Below are 17,741 nucleotides of genomic sequence, written 5' to 3' on the forward strand. Positions count from 1 at the left end.
TGCCATGCTCCAGGGGGAAAAATTTCACTTTTTTATAATAGATAAGTCAGATGACTGAGCTAGTTAATAGACCTTAGATGGTCGCACTGTCAGTTGGCACATTTGTTACCTTCTTGGAGGAGCGAGTATTCCCTATGACAGTTCAGGATATGCTCAATCTTTTAGTAACAAACAGAAGAAATCCAATTGAAACTTGGATTCACTTAGTTGTGCTCAGTTACTAAGATAACCAGTTAATACACTGCATTGTAGGAACTCCATTTTCCATTCTAATGAGAACAGAGTTCCTTAGTTCACAGAGAGGACAGTTGATCCACTGAGCTGTGTCATTCATTATAATGACAAGGTGTGCCAGCTACCCATTTGTGTTGACTGGAGAAGGTTCAGGAGTTAGATCGAAAAGATGGCAAATGCCTCTCTCTCGGAGTCTGTTCCCAAGGCCACAGCTTTTCACTTAAATGCTGAAGGATTCTTCTCAGATTAGATTCTTTCCAGAGTTGATCCCCCATGACCTGGTACCTTGTGTCATTTCTAATAAATATGGTATCCAAATTGACTTAGCCAGTAGACCATGTAGTCATCTGAGCCAAGCAGTAGTGAAATATTACTTTTCTTGCCAGGTCTGGTGGAAAGCATAAGCTTCCAATAGTCTCAGGTTTCCCATTTGTTGTTTGTTGCTAGTACCTAGAATAAAAACAACCAATTACCTCAATCACATAGTAGGCACTCAATAAAATATGATATCTAATTAAAATCATAGGTGGTATGACATATGCCAGGAGAGATAGTTATCATAAACTGAAATCTGTGAGATGCTGTGAACAAGCAGACATGAAATGCAAGTCCAGGAAAATATTTTTCCTGTGACATTGCATAAATTCTTCTTGCCAACTTTTGAATTCAACATTCCAGATTCTTTAACATTGGAGTAAATGCCTTCCTCTAAAAGGTAAGACTACACTTTTAGCAGATATCTGTATAAATGCATAAAAACAGAAAAGTGACATAAACCTCAAAATATTTGCTTTATATTGATGTGTAAGTGAAAGTTTACAAGTGAATTTGTAAATGAGTTTATAAATGAATACTTAGAATTTAATCATCAATCTTTTATCACTAGTTTGCTCATAAACTGACTTAATGTCTTCAAAAATACTATTTAGGAAATATAATCATTTAGGTAGTATATTTAGTATATTAAGTATTTAATATTTAGTATATTAAAAGGACTGTACTTCAACTTAAGTCAGAGACTTTAAGGAAAATGTAAATGATTATTTCCCACCCAATTGCTTTTTCTGAATAATGTCCCTTAGTATTACTGTATCTCCTAATAGATGACATTTACTCAGTGCATTCGAGGCTTTATCAGCACAGGAGGACACTTAACTAATATTGAATGGAAAGATGAATGTCATTTGTCTTAGAGATCCTCAACATGTCCAGGAAGAGGTCATTGACAATTCTCTGTACATTGGGTGGTCCCTACAGACCTTGAAAACAGCCCCATTCCATTATTGGCAAATTAGTGAGAAACACTTGGGGCTCATCTTGAGCAGCAAAATGATCAGGTTTCTGTAATTTCAGTATCACTCAAGAGATATTTATTGAAGCCATTCATAGCACATAGTGTAGATCAACTTGTGCAGGGACATGGGGAGGACACCAAAATATCGCTTAAAATATAGATAAGAAAACAGTACTAAAGTACCTAAATATACAGTATATATAGTAGCATTATATACCACAGTAGCATTATTTATCAGACACTGAGAACCTCTGAGAATACTGGGTATAGGTGTGGAGATATTAACAAACATTTGGGCTTGTCTGTCTTCTTACTATTGGTCTTTGGGTTTCCTTATTTTAAAAGCTCTGCGGCTTCTCCTCCCTCCAGCCTCACTTTCAGATTGCACAAATAGTCTTCAACTTTTTTCTAATATTTAAAGTTTTAATGTACTATTAGGTTTTAACACAGCTAAAAATCTGTGTTTGACAGATGTATCTTATATACTTAAAATGAGTATCTAATTTTGTTTTCTTCTAGACATGAACCATCAATTTGGTCAGCTTCATTTACTAAATAAACGATCCTCTGTCTTCTTATAGAGAATAGGCTTACTGCCACTGTTACATTGTATGTATGCATGAATGGGCACCAGAATGGACAAAATAGTGGAACAGAATAGCAAATCCAAATGTACACACACACACACACATAAATAAACTTGTATGAACGCATCTTTATATATTTTTGTATCAAAAATATATATACATTTGTACAGTTTTGGATTCTTTATTCTTTTCCACTGACCAGATTTTCTATTTTGTGTCAGTGTCATACCATTTTATATTTAGCTTTACTGTCTAATTTGGAAAAGTCCCTCTCGCTGTTTTTTTTCCAGTATGTATATATGCTTCCATAAGAACTTACAAAAATTGTTATGTAGAGTTCCAGAATAATACAATTCAGATTTGAGATTATCATTGCATTACATTTGTAATGTGGGAGGTGATTAATTTTTTGAATTTGAAGGTTTTCAATAAACCTTTTTTTATCAAATCTTGTTATTAAACTTTTGATAATTTATAATTTCTTTAGGTCCTATACCTTTCTTATTATATTCATAACCAAATATAGTTTAATCAAGTTTTTACCATTTCAATTCTAATTAATTTCTAATATAGAAAAAAGTAAGTGGCCTTTATATATTTATGTTATATCTAACCATCTTATCGAATTTCTTATTAGCTAAAACCATATTAATCCAATGTCAGGTTTCTTAGGTATGCAACCATGTGATCTTCAAGTAAAGATTTTTTTTAATTTCCTCATTTCTAATACTTAAGCCACATATTTAGTTTTCTTATTTTATTAGTTAGAACCTCTGTAGTGTGTTGAACTAAAATTACGTAACTAGCCAAAATCCCTTTATAGTTCCTGGTTTTTATGAGAATGACTTATTTCACCATTCAATATGATATTTCAGCAAATAATTTTTTCACGTTTAGCTATTCTTTTTCTATTCATAATTTAGTGAGAGTTTTGCCACTGAATTCTAGCAATGCCTGCTTATTTATTTATATAATCATATCATTTGTATCATTTAGTTTGGTAGAGTTGTTCATGGTGATCCAACCTTGCATTTCTGAAATTAATATAATTTGGTTTCAATGATAGCTTATTATCCTTTTAGTAGACTGCTGGATTCAATTTTGTAAGATAGTATTTTAATTAGAATTTTTGCATCTGAATTCATTAATGGTTTTGGTTTATAATTTTCTTTTTGTGCTAATTCAGATTTTTGTGTAAATACTATATTGGCTTCTTAAAAGTGAATAATCTACAATTTGTAGTTATTAGACTTAGAATTCTTGTGTTCTTGTTTGTTAGAACTTCACGTGTAAAACTATTGGGCATGGTGACTTTTAAAACAGACTTCCAGTTTAATTCATGTTTGATCAGTTCCATTTTTTTCTCTTACCCCTTGTCAAATTTGATAACATTTTTTTCTCTTATCCCTTGTCAAATTTGATAACTTACATAGCCCTGGGAAATCACCCATTTTCTTTTAATTTTTAAATGTAATTCCATTTAATGCAACATTTATTTTTTCTTTATTCTTTAATCACATTTGCCAAAGATTTGTCTATTTAATTCATTCTTTTAAAGAACTAGCTCTTGCTTTTACTTATCCTTCTTTCAACTATTTTTTTTTCCTTCTTTTTCTTAAATTGGCTCTTTAGCATGGCCAGGACTATAGTGAGGCGAGTGAGGTACTCTCCTAGGGCAAAATTTTAAGGGATGCCAAAAAATTCAATAATCAAGTTAAACTCTATTTTAATGTAATATTTTTTAAAATCAAAGTTAATGTAAAAAAAATCCATAATGGATCAAAGTTTTAAATAAAGCATTAGTATTACTGATTTTTTTTTTCCCTTAGCCTCAAGCTCCAACATGGTTCAACACAGTGTTGCTTCTTAGTTCATTTATTTTCAGGCTTGAACAAAGCCTATCAAAGTGTGGAAATTATAGATCACTCTGTTCTCTATGACTGTGAAACTCCTCTTTAGTCATCTTTAGTGAAATGTATCCTTCTTTTAATGAACATGTATTAAGACTCTTTAAGACACTACCAGTGATGGATGCCCCCAGAGAGCTTAAATTCTAGAAGACAGACACATATACACTGTGGAAGATTTAGGTGACATTAGATTTAAAAAATCAGAAGAAAGCAATCTGGCAAATAATATGAGGCTTACAATTTCATTGCTTCTGGAATAACTGCTAAAATCCACCAGGTGGTGGAGTAAAATGAGTTACAGTGCAGTTTAGCTAACATTTTCCTGGTCAGAGATGTAATTTTACACAGAAAGCCGGTTACATATCCACATTTTTATTAGCCTATTCATAATTTTCTACTGTATCTTTAACTTGTACAAATCAGAATGTATGTGTTGAACGATTAAAGATTTTAACCACCTTATATCCTTTCCAGTGCAAGGTAGTGTATAAACAAACAAAAAAGAGCTCTAGTTTAAACTAGGTTCAGGAATTCAATTTAAAACAAAGAAAACAAAAAACCAGAGGCAACCTTTCCATAAGATGATTATCTTAAGCTATCAAGTTTTAGTAAAAATGAAGCACTAATATTAGGCATCTTAGCTAGAATTGTTATTGTACAAAAGATTAAGATTATTATAGTCTCTTTCATGTAGTTCCTGTGTGACCTATTTTTTCCTATCCAGAAAAATTTTAAATCTAATAAAATTGATCTGAATGCCTGTATAATGTGCCTTTCATGTATATCTTTATTCATTATTAACAATGATAGCAATCTTGTGCATATTAAAACATATCAAAATGATTTTTTAACATGGATCCAAATTTAGGTTCAAATGACTTTGCTGTAAGTCACAAAATTAATCAGTAGTCAAACCTCACGAGATTTCCAGCTCCAAGTCCTGTTTTTCATCATGCTGCATCACACAACAGTGTCATCATATGATGGAGATGAATTCAGACAGTCTATTAACAATCTATGTTGACATAAGTAGGATCTGCAGAATTCTAAAAATAAGTAAAAAGATTGAGAGTCTGTCCCTAGGGAATTTACAATCTGTACTGAGATTGACAGTACAGGAATAATTATACCTTACTACTACTAATAAAACATATACATAGATATATAATATGTGTATGTACATATACATACATATATATATCCAACAAACATTTAAACAAACATATAGCCATATATATAATGGACTAAAGTGCTGTCTTATCTAAAAACTGAGTGCATTTAATTAGATTACAAGTATCTGAGTGCCTACTAGGTGCAAGGTATTATATATTAAGTACTAAGGTATTTTCGTCTTATTGAGATTATTATCTAATAGAATGACCTAGTTTAGGTTAATTTACTAACCCTAGTTTGCAAAAAAATAGCTAATGAAGTAGCATATTTTATTTCTAAATGAGATTTTTAAAAATAAAAATATAATATTGAATACAAACATTAAGCTTATTGTCATTACCAATAAGTGTTAGCTTTGGGATTTTTCTAGTCTGGAAAAAGAATAAAGAAAATTTGAGATATAATCTTATTTATAGCAAAGCATTTCTTTGCTTTTATTTATTGGAGGCCATTCACATGGAAAGATACATAACTATTTGTTGAATTGAAAACATTTGCCCTGTTGCTCCCCAAATTACTCACAATCCTTTATTTTTGCGGAGCTGCCACTGTTACCTCTGTTTCTTTCTCCTTTCTCATCCCCATTTACAGCTCTTTCTTCCTGCTCTGACTTTGGCCAGTTTCACACTTGTAGTGACTCCTAAACTAGCATCTTTAAATTGGATCTTTCCAAGTCTAGCATTTCTAATTAGCCTCTAAACATTTCTTCCTTGATAGATATATTCCATCATTAACTCAACCATTGAAACTAAACTCGTCATCTCTTCTTAAAACTAGCATTATCTTCCAAAGCTCCTATTTCTATTTTGTGTAACAAGAGTACCATGTATGGTTTTGCAGATTGTACTCTGAACAAAAGAACTCGGCTGAGGCTTGAGCAAGAGCTGAAAATATACTCTATTCACAAGTGGTGCACTTGGGCACAGGGCACAAAAATCAGTCCTAAGACTTTTAGCACTTCTGCACCTAGAGAGGATGCCTTAGTCTAGTTCACACAAGGATGGTATGTGTGCTCTTGGAGGCCTGGATATCACCAGCCACCCTTTTCTTCTAGTTACCTAGTCTCTTTTAGTCTCCCATATATAATATGTTGCATTGACCCCTTTTCACTGCTGAGAACCTGTTGCGGCCTAGTGTCTCATTCCTGAACTGTTTTTACAGCCTTTTTATTTAACTCTTCCTCTGTGTCCTTTCTCTGCTGCTGTCTATCCTTCACCCTCCTACAGATTACCCTTCCTTCAGGTTCCTTATTGCCTGTATTATTAAGAACAAACTCTTCAGCTTGTCATTCTTCAACCAGCTAGTATCTAAAATATTTATGGTTCCTCACACAATATCTTGCATCTTGTAATCATTCAATAAATATTTATCAAATTATTTAAGATCTCCTGCAGTGTTTTTCATTGATGACTTCTCCCACTAGTCCTCCACTTGTGCCTTAATAAGCACCACTGTGATACTTGATATTTATAAAACTTGTACCTAGCTGCATCTTGGTATTGCTGATTCATTCACCTTTGGCATTATCCATGCCCAGTCTCACAAAAGTTCATTCCTTGTCCTGTCCTCGTCCCTTCTTTTAGACTGAATGCCATATTTTTTTTTATGGCTCACCATTTTATTTTCCTGTTTTAAAGTCATCCTTGGTTTGTGCCTCCCACTAGATGTTAAGCTTCTTGAGGCTAGGAAGTCTTTCTTACATGTCTTTGCCTCCTTTTGAGCCCTGGATTTAATGAGGAACATGTATGTACCTACTCAAAAACATTTTTAATTGAAAACCATCACCCAGTTTTAAATACGCAAAAGACAGATTGACTAGCCATTTGACTTTTCAGAAGAAAGGTATTGTTTTTCAATTTTTTTTTCCTATTGGCAACTAGACTATAGTATAAACAGATTTTGATATCATTGGGATTAATATGTAAAACCTGTGATTGAAATAACTCATTCTACTTTTTTTTTTTCCTTTGGTAGAGAGATGCTGAATTCCAGGAACATGAAAAGATTCTGTCTCCAGAGTTTCTTTCAGTTGCCCAAATCATTGAAATGCTAAGAGAGGACATAGATGGAGTTCAAAAGTAAGACTTTCAGTATTGCAGCCAAGTATAGAACAGTTTTAGTTCTGCATCTATCTATAAATGACCATGATATATTATTATACATTTTAAACTTTTTTCCTAAATATTATGTTGTATATACACACACGCAGACTCTCTCTCTCTCTCTCTCTCTCTCTCTCTCTCAATCTCTCTCTCTCTCTCTCTCAAAACTCTAGAACATAAAAATTCTCAAACAACTGACTTTTTGCACTTGTCAGTAGTCTTCTTTATGGGAAAAATGCATTTAAAACCAACTTGTTAAGTAGGGATTTATTGTTAAAAGCAGCCTTTTGCTTTTCTCTTTCATTCATAGAACTGTCAATATGCACAAGAACCTTTAGGTCTTCTCATCATGAAAAGAGTTAAGTTGTATTTTCTGTAATATTAATAGTCAATACATTTTATTATTTTGGAAATGCAGAATATTAGCCACCCACCTATGATTTTTATTGGATAGGAAGCTATACTAAGTACTCTGATTTCATACATTTTGCTTAAAAATGTGAGTATAACTGAAATTATAGGCAATAATTCTAATATATGTACATCTCATTCATAAGACCATTGATTTCTATAACAGATCATTTACTTAGAACTCTAGTCAGATATATTCAACATGCAAATTTCTAACGGGTGTTTCTAGTAATCACTCATTTTAAAAATCATCTCACTCTAATAATGGAAGCCTGATTGGCTATAATGTGTAGAGAGTGGAGATGATGTGATGTTCTGGATTGTAATGTCCCAGTGTAAGATTTCTGCAGGCCAGTTCTCCAGGTGTTAACAGGGTATTGTGAACTGTAATGGACAAATAGAAAATGACTCTGTCAGTGGTTATCATTTGCAGATCTCACAAATATTAGGGAATAGAGGTGATTTACTACTGTGAAGGAAATATGACAGATGTACTGGCTGGAAGAGAAATCCAAGAAGGGAAGGCATATTAAGAGCAGGTGAATGACACTGACAGGCCTTTTCCCAGGATGCTCTTTGCCCCCAGTGCCTGCAAATCCTGCTAGAAATCCTGATTTGGCTGGACTGCTGACTATCTGCATTTTAAAGTATTAGTCAATAAAATATTGCATTAATTTTTAAACAAGTATTTCATGGTGATTTTACCATTTTTGTAGACATGAATGCTCATTAGGAATTATGGCTTTTAGCGTCAGAATTGATTAGTAAAATGCATATATTTTATTTGTATCATCCATTATTTATGCTTTAAGTAAAATATTATTTTCCATTAGTAGATAATCTCAAATGATGTTGGTCATTGAAGTGAAAAAATAGGTGTTTAATACTAGGCAAAATAATATGATGCAAATGATAGATATTTAATATAGTTTACAACTTATTTTTATTAAACATTAAAGAAAAGATGTTATATTAAGTTCAATTAATATTAAATAGAAGGTATTGCAAACAAGTGATTTTTAGACTTATTTCTTACCACGTCTTAACTTGTGCTATGTATCATACCTTCTGTGACAATTTTTTAATTTTTTTTCAGTTATTGGTTCTCTTTGTTGTTAAATACCTACATTCAGAAATTATTTTTAATCTTTAAGAGGTAAGGTCTAGGACAAAGGAAATGATACACAGGGTGATCCAGAAGTTAGCAGTATGGAAACAACCAGATTCAACATAGTTTGACCTTTTAGACTGTCTTATTAGAATTCACCTTAATTTATCTGAAATTTTAAGACACTGATTTTGGATAAATGACACCAGTGGTAAGTGAGGAGCCATGTCTTTGGAAAGTAATTTTCTTGAGGTTTTTTAAATATGATTTTTGTAACAGTAATCCTGAAATATTTACAGTCATTCACTTTTCACTTAAAATAATGTTATTACAAATGAATTATGTACCTTTCAACATAACAGAAATATGATTTAGGTGTCCTGTCACTAGATGACAGAAGTATACCAAAATCATATAGTCTGCAAAGCTATAAACCTATTTAAATAAATTATAAGAATCAGCACATTTTCCTACCTTTTAAATAAAAAATTTAAAGCATCCAACAAAAAATTAAAGTATCATTAAAACATTTGTGGTGTACATGTCAAGTAAAGTTAAATGTCTGCGTACATTTCTCATGGTCTCTTAAGTACTATCCTGTTTTAATGTAACCCTGATTTTATTTATGGATCCACCCAAATCTTTTTTGAAAAGAGGATAGGGACTAAACTGAAAATAACTACTTAAACACAGAAATAACACTAAGAGATCTTTTAATAACCTTTCTATAACTGGGCCTCCATCAGCTGTTCAGTTCTTGCCTTAAGGCTTATTTCTGCATGTCATCATATTTGAAAAAATGAAATTCACTCCAATTACAAGAGCACGCAAGAATAATGTAATATTTTTACTAAAATTCTTGGTGAGATAGTTACATCAGATATCTCTGCAGCAAAACTTCCTAAGTCACTATTAAGCATCTTTCTCTTTTCCTTCATTTTCTCATATGACAACTGTGACCATCTCTCCTCTCTCCCTTGTTCTATCTCCTCTTATCCCTGGAGGAAAAGCTTACAAATTTGCCAGTTAGGCATGGAAACTGCATTCAAACCACAGCAGCATCTTGCTAAAATCCCTGCCTGCCTAATCTCCTTTGAGGTGAAATGACTGAGCAAAGAATAGAAATGGTAAATATTTAGCTCTGCAGTTCAAGCCGAAGGTTAAGATTCACATGGTACCTAGGGGAAGAGGTGGAGGCGATATTGGGGAGAGCAAAGGTGGAGGGATATCAGAGAAATTTCACCAAAATATCCTCTGGCAAGTAGCTGCCTTCATTCACATACAATCAAACATTGAAAAAAAATAAAAGTAAAAGTAAAGAATACAAAACTATTCAGGTAAAATACTTAATTTTTTAAGAATAGCATGGAGATGGCAGAGGACGAGTACACTTAGAAGGAAGACTGACTGCTGGAAACAGAAAAAAATGTTAGGTAAAAGCCAATGATTAAAGAGGGCATTGATTCCATAAAACAAGAGATTAAAGAAAAAATGATAAAATACGTAAATAAAAACCTTTTAGAACTAACGTAAGAAGTTAAAGAATAAAACCCATCTTGCTGAGAATTAAGCCAGTGATGTGGAAAACGAATTTAAGGAAACTTAGACAAACTGCAGATTATAGCAAGTAGAAGATGTTTGAATATACATACAATATAGCGCATCAGAAAAAAAATAAACTTCATAAAATAAAAGCTTTGATTTTAATATTTTAATTAAAAAAACTTTATGCATGATCTTATCTCTGACATAAGGAAAGTGATCTAGAGAGGAAAATAATCAGGCAGGTCTTAAACTTTTCCTTAGCAACTTTAGGCAGCAACAGTCAGTGGAGTGACAAGTAACCGAATTTAAGGAGTCAAAAGGATGTGATTCCAGAATAAAATACTAACTTGTGTTGTTGCTTTAGTTAATCCAACTGGATTTTACTTTAATGCATTACTTTAATGCAACAACTTGTGTTGTTGCTTTAGTTAATCCAACTGGATTTTACTTTAATGCATTTCTATATGGACAGCCAGTTCTCCCAGCCCCATTTTTGAAGAGTTCATACTTTTCTCACAATGATTTGAAATCCATTCTGTCATAATCCAGCTTCCCATATATATTGGGTCTGTTTCTGGGCTTCCTAACTATTCCATTGACCTATTTATTGATTCCATTAAAATACTACAAGTTTTCATTAATGTAGAAGTTTTCTTATTGACTTTCACTTAAGACTAAATGATATTGTACATTAAACATGGAAAAATAAATATTGCTGACTGATAGCCAATGCAAATTGAAGATGCATGGCTAGTAAGGTAACCTCCCCTCCCCCAGAATGTCTGCCTGTTCATATCTGCATCCACCACTTGAGTTATGTGCTTGACAAAATATATCACTTAGGATGCTTTTAGTTACATGTAACAAAAAAGCTGATCATATTGACTTAAAAATAAAGTCACATACAGACACAAATACATGTATATGTAAAATATCAAATAACAGGGCATTCAGAAATAGACTGACTCCAGGGTTGGTTAACTCAAGGCTTCAATAATATCATCAAAAAATGAGGCATAATTTTAGAACTGATTTTTCTTACGATTATAAGATGGCTACCAATAGCAATCAAACCTACTTATTTACTCTTTTATTATATTTTTGTTCCACAGAAGAAAATGAACCTTACCCTTAGTTATAAATTAATTAGAATAATTTAAGAAAGTGCCCACCATAAACAGTAGTTATTGTAGAGAATACCATATATGGCATGGCATTATATGGCATGGTGGGAAGGGGGCTGAGACTACCATGGCTGGCTTAAAAGAATCTGAACTCACTCTAGCGTTTGAAGTCTACACTGATCCCACTGTAGATGAAGTGGATGTTAGAGAGTTAGTTTAACACAATATATGCTTTATTTGTTCCTAGACTCGTTTAATCCTGCTGTATTTATTATTCTGATCATATAATTTATATCAGTATTATGATTAATAAAGCTTTCCTTTTTTGCAAATGTCTGTATAAAGTTGTTACACACACATGCCCTCAGAAATCACATGACAAGGAAATACCAATTCCATCTCCAAATAAGGAGAACGCTGAAAGCCCAAACCACAAAATGTGAGGATGAATGCCAGAAGCCTAATAGACCAAGCAGAAGTGCAGGAGAAAGTACTAGGATATACATATTTGAAGATCTTAGAATGAGGTAAAAATATACTTATTTTCCTAAATGAGGAGAAAACCCTGAAATGCCACTCCAACAACCCTTGTTTGCAATAGCAGGGCCAGGATGTACACGTGTGAAGCAGATACTTCCCATATTTACCAGAAATAGATTGTTTATGTCATAGTACAGTGAACCTATCCTACTTTTTTCTTTTTACTCACTAATTGAAAAAAGTGAAAACTAGAATCATTAACACAAGCTTATTTCACATAGAAAATAACTTGTAACATGGCCAGGTCTGAGTACTAAATAAGGAATATAGATACAAAGACATTACAAGAAAAGAAAATTGAAGAATAGGAAAAAGAATTTATAGGTGAAGAAAATACACCAGAAAAAGTATAGCCATGAGCAGATAAAATATATAATCAGATATTTATTATGAATTTTAAGAACTTATGAAGCAGTGATCACAAGAGCATAAAACAGGCATAAAAACTCAAGGAAGAGAGAATAAGAAATAAAAGATGATGTAAAATGTAGAAAAGAAAAAACCTTGCAGAGCTAAAATTTATAAACAGCTGAAGGGAGAATTAACACTGCTGAAAACACTATGGGACATAGAAGACAGTAATGAGAAAAATATATAAAATGAAAAGGAAATCAATTTGAAGGAATTTTGAACGTTAAAAATTACAGCTATAGAAAAAATAGTAAAATACACATAATTGAATTCTTTAAAAAAATATATTTAACAATCTATTTCCAGAACATTGTCAGGAAGAAGAGACTTAATTGTGTAAAAAACATCAAATTTCAGAGAAAAAAATACTAGTAAAGTTAATATACTTCAAAGATGGAAGAAGACCAGAAGGAGGAGAATTAGAAAAGAATAAAGAGGAAGTGGAGGAAGAAGACCAAAAAGAGTTTGCTTGCTTGCTTCCTTCCTCCTTCATTCCTTCCTCCTTCCTTCCTCCTTCCTTCCTTCCTTCCTTCCTTCCTTCCTTCCTTCCTTCCTTCCTTCCTAACTTCCTTCCTTCCTTCCTTCCTTCCTCCCTCCCTCCCTCCCTCCCTTTCTCTCTCTCTCTCTCTCTCTCTCTCTCTTTCTTTTTCTTTCTTTCTCTTTTTCTTCTCTGTTTCTCTTTTGAATGTCATTTTGGATTTAGGATTTAGATATAACTATAGATACTTTTAGATTATAGGCATTATAGAATTTTTATTCAAGAAAAATTTTTGTTTTCAAAATTTAAAAAAGGATCTGTTCAGTATTTAATCTGATTTTAATACATGGATGTTTCTTTTTGTTACAGAAAACTGGCAACGTTTTTGAATTTCAAAAAACTTAAAACCTGTTTAAAAGAAGCCATTCTCCTAGATTATTATACATCTGGATTTTTGTGGGCTAGAGAAATGGATTTTTCTATTATTCAATATTCAAAATTTATGACTTTACTAGATATGTTACTTCATAACCTTAGAAGTAAGTACATTATTTATCTCTTTTTTTAAATATAAAATTTTAGTTCATCATCTAAATTGTTAAGCAAAAGTTCTTAATTTTATTGGAATTCCTTCAGTGAGAATTATGTTTTTTTCCTGGATATAGCAAATAGTTCATATCTTCATTAAGTTGTAAAACTTCAAATAATACTTAACCGTACTAAAGGTCTCTTAATAATCGATTTACCAAAGATACATTAATTTCATTTAAAAATCTTATCAGTGCCATCCATCCCAAAAATGTCAAGTAGTTCAGATTTATTTAGGTATTTCTTCATTGTTTGAGCTGTTTTTGTCTTATCTTACCTGTAAGTATTACTGCGATATATCAGAAGGACTAACAAGAAAAAGTACTTTGGTAAATCTCAAAACCTTTTTAGGTAGACATTACTCATGTATGTACACTTAGATTTTGTGACTTTTTTCATTTGTAACATTGAAATTAGTTATTATAGGAAATTTAGAATTCTTCCTTGAAGCAATTCTAAATGTGATAAATTTATTTAAGAATAAATAGAGTTGCTTCTTGGAAAGAAGAAAAGAAGGAAGTCTATCATTTATTTATTGTCAACTCTGTGCTAGGCACTCTGTTTGGTTTAACCTTTAAAATAATTATTGAACCTCTGAACAAATCCTGCAGGGGAGGTGCTATAACCCTTGTCTTCAAGGCGAGGAAGCAGTACAGAGAACAATGTCATAGAACAGAACTAGAAATGACAGAACTGGAATTTGGACCTCAGACTGCATAACCAAATGGTCATGGTCACAATAAATGTAAAGATGTTTGTGTCTCAATTGAAAGACGTGCTCGTGTCAGTTGTGAGGCAACTTCTTTCTTTCTTCCTCCCCCCCCTCTTCCCTACCACCCTTCCTTCTTCCCCACTCTCTTCCTCCCTTCTCCCATCCTTCCATCTTCCCCTCCCTTCCTTCTTTCTTTCTTTCTTTCTCTTATTTCTTTCGTTTCTTTTATGTCATTTCTCTTTTTTTTCTCTTTGGTTGTTTCCTTCTTCTTAGTTTTTGTTTTTTTTTCCATTTGGGCAAGAAGAAGGCCTTGTTTCTCCTACAGAACTGTCACCATCATCCTAGCAAAATTCGTGGATGCCTTGTAGTCGTAAAAATCCTAGTCTGTTCTTTGTATCAATTTCTAACTATACAAATGCAGGGAAAGTCTTAAGGGAGTTAGCAAGATTTATAGAGAAGCCATTCATAACCTTGTGCACTCTTCCTGCTCCTAGTCACCCTTTAGAAGGGAAGAATTGGTAGTTCTCTTATGGGAGGAGAAGAAATTATTATTTACCTTCTCTGAAAGGGGAAGAATTTCATCTTTGCTTTTATGTAATACTATGCTAAAGATAAATAATTGTGACACTAGAAGATAAAATAATTATACCCGATAATGAAAACAAATTATATGATATTAACTGACTGTTTTCAAATTGTCCTGCACATAGGAAACATGGTATAAAGCTAAAACAAAAACTGAAGTCTCAGGTAGTCTTGAGAATTCAGTGTTTTCTAATGCTACAATTAAGGATGCATATTTTATTATTGAGACCTAATAAATAAGATACTGTTGTTGTAGTTTTTTGTTTTTATTTTTAGGCAAGGCAACCATTGGTTGACTTCACAGATTGCAAGGACCTTGTCAGCTTACAATCCCTTATTTTTTATTTTTTACACCTACAGCACCTGGTCTTCCTACGTGGTCTCCCATCCAAGTACTAACCAGGGCCAACCTTGCTTAGCTTCCAAGATCAAACAAGATCGGGCTTGTTCAGGGTGACATGGCTATAGACTGTTGTTGTAGTTTCAATTGTTAAAGTACAATCTTCCAAAAAAGAATTTTTAGTAAATCATCAAGAAGACAGATTTTAGCTTTTTATTTATTTATTTTTGCCTCATGACACAAGTATTTATAGACTCTTTGAGTATTACATGTCTCTAAACATGTTCTTTCAACACCATTGCCAGAATTACTCGGTAGACAAAGAACCATCTAAATCTCAACTTGCATGGAAAATAATAGATGCCAACAATAAGATGAAATGGATATTGAGATTATATGCCAAAGACTTCAAAATAGCTATTTTAAAAATGCTTAAATGGACAATATGAATATTCTTAAAACAAATGTTAAAATATAAGGAGTCAGGAAAGAAATAGAAAGTATGAAGAAGAAACAAATGGAAATTTTAGAACCAAAGTATACAATAATCATAATTAAAATCTCACTAGGTGAAATCAATAGCAGAATAGGGAGGAGAAAACTGAAATAAATCAGTGAACTTGAGGACAGAGCGATAGAAAAAATATCCAGTCTGAACAATACAGAGAAAACATGAACAAAACCTCAGGGGCCTGTGAGATGATTAAAGTCCTAATATGTATATATCATCAGAACCCCTAGGAGAAAGAGAACAGTGCTGAACGACCATTTGAAGAAATAATGGTTGAAACCTTCCCAAATTTGGCAAGAGACTTAGACCTATAAATTCGAGAGGCTAATTCAACCACAAACAAGCTAAAGCAAAAGAAAAACACCATCAACCAATTGGATCAATTGGTCAGTTATGACATTTACAGAACAGTCCACCCCAAAACAGAATAGTTTTTCTTTTCACATGCGCATGGAACATATCCTGAGTCATACAACATCCTTAAATTTAAAATAATTGAAATTATACAAATATGTTCTCTGACCATAATGGAATTAAACAAGAAGTTAATAGCAAATATGTCAAGCAAATCTTCACATATTTGGATATTAAACAACATAATTCTAAATAGTCTATGGGTCAAAATAGAAAGTCTCGACAAATATTAAAGTTTTTTAACTAAATGAAAATGAAAATAAAACACATGGAAATTTGTGTGGTGCACTTGAGCCAATGATAAAAGGAAAGTTTATATCATTAAATAATTACATTAAAAAGGAAAAAAGTTTAAAATTAATAATCTAAGCTTAAACTTTAGGAAGCCAGTAAAAAAAGAAAGCATAAATCAAACAGGAAAGAAAGAAAAGAAATCAATGAAATCGAAAACCAGAAACCAATACAGAAAGTCAGTGAAACCAAAATCTAGATCTTTGAAAAGGTGAATAAACTTGATAAAGCAAAACTGACTACCAGAAAAAGAAGGCACAGATGATCACGATCAAGTATAAAAAAGGGGATATGGCTTAGACACCCTGCATACCTTAATAGGATATGAAGAGAATACTACTTATGTATATAAACTAGAAAAAGGGGAATGATGAACCAATTCTTCAAAAAACACAAAATAACAAAACTCAGGATGAAGTAGTTATAGATACCCTGATAGTCTTGTAACTAAGAGATTGAATTTTTACTGAAAACCTCTAGGGAAAATGTCTGCAGGTCCAGATGTTTTCACTGAAAAAATCTATCAAACATTAATGAAAAAATATCACCAATTATACATAACTTCTTCCAGAAATAGTAGAGGAAAGACCTCTTTCTAATTTATTTTATGAAGCTAGATTTATCTTCATACCAAAACCTGACAGAGAGAGTGGGAGGAGAGGAAAAAGGACTAGGAGAAGGAAAAGTGAAAAGAAAAAAGGTAGAGGTGGAGAAGGAAGAGAAAAAAAAACTACAGACCAATATTCCTCATGAACATAAACAAAATTTTTGACAAAATATTATCAAAATGAATCAAGCAGTAATTAAAAAGAATAATACACATGACTAGTTGGGATTTTATCTCAGAAATTCAATTCTGGTTCAATATTTGAAAACCTCATCAATGTAAATAGACTAAAGAAGAAAAACTACACAATTATATAAATAGATGCAGAGAAAGCATTTGACTAAATATGACATTCATTCATTATTTTTTTAAATGTCAAAAAACTAAAAAAAGAAGTGATAATTCTCAACTCCATAAAAGACACCTACAAACAAATCTAAAACTACCATCATATTTAGTGGTGAAAGACCAAATGATTTGTCCGTAAGATCAGGGTCAAGGGAATCTACTCTGATCACTCCTGTTCAACATAGGTTTGCAGGTCTTAGCAATAAGCGCAATATGGTAAAAAAATAAATCAATTAAGAAAAGAGAAAATAAAACAGTCCTTGTTCTCAATGAAATGATTGTCTATATAAAAAAAAATTATTGAGAATCAAAAACAAATCCTAGAACTAAAGAGTTTAACGAGGTTGCTGGAATAAGGTCAAATCACAAAAGTCAATTGTATTTTATTATACTAGCAATATACATGTGTACCAAAATTTAAATATATA

At 32.3% G+C, this 17,741-nt stretch overlaps 1 protein-coding gene and 1 pseudogene across 2 annotated transcripts in view; one reads left to right on the plus strand and one right to left on the minus strand.

The window, feature by feature from the left end:
- The window catches only part of CABCOCO1 (ciliary associated calcium binding coiled-coil 1), a 109,184-nt gene that overhangs the window by 4,099 nt on the left and 87,344 nt on the right, over positions 1–17,741 (plus strand). Inside the window, exons 2-3 of one of the 2 annotated variants that reach the window (XM_011370224.2) lie at positions 7,173–7,276; positions 13,287–13,456. In XM_011370224.2, coding sequence (XP_011368526.1) covers positions 7,173–7,276; positions 13,287–13,456 — 274 coding nt within the window. The remainder of the gene's footprint in view (positions 1–7,172; positions 7,277–13,286; positions 13,457–17,741) is intronic. The other variant, XM_023536640.1, reaches the window with a different exon arrangement.
- On the minus strand, positions 15,154–15,272 carry LOC111745791 (annotated as a pseudogene).

Source organism: Pteropus vampyrus, unplaced genomic scaffold (genome assembly GCF_000151845.1).
Source record: "Pteropus vampyrus isolate Shadow unplaced genomic scaffold, Pvam_2.0 Scaffold165, whole genome shotgun sequence".
Lineage (NCBI taxonomy): Eukaryota > Metazoa > Chordata > Mammalia > Chiroptera > Pteropodidae > Pteropus > Pteropus vampyrus.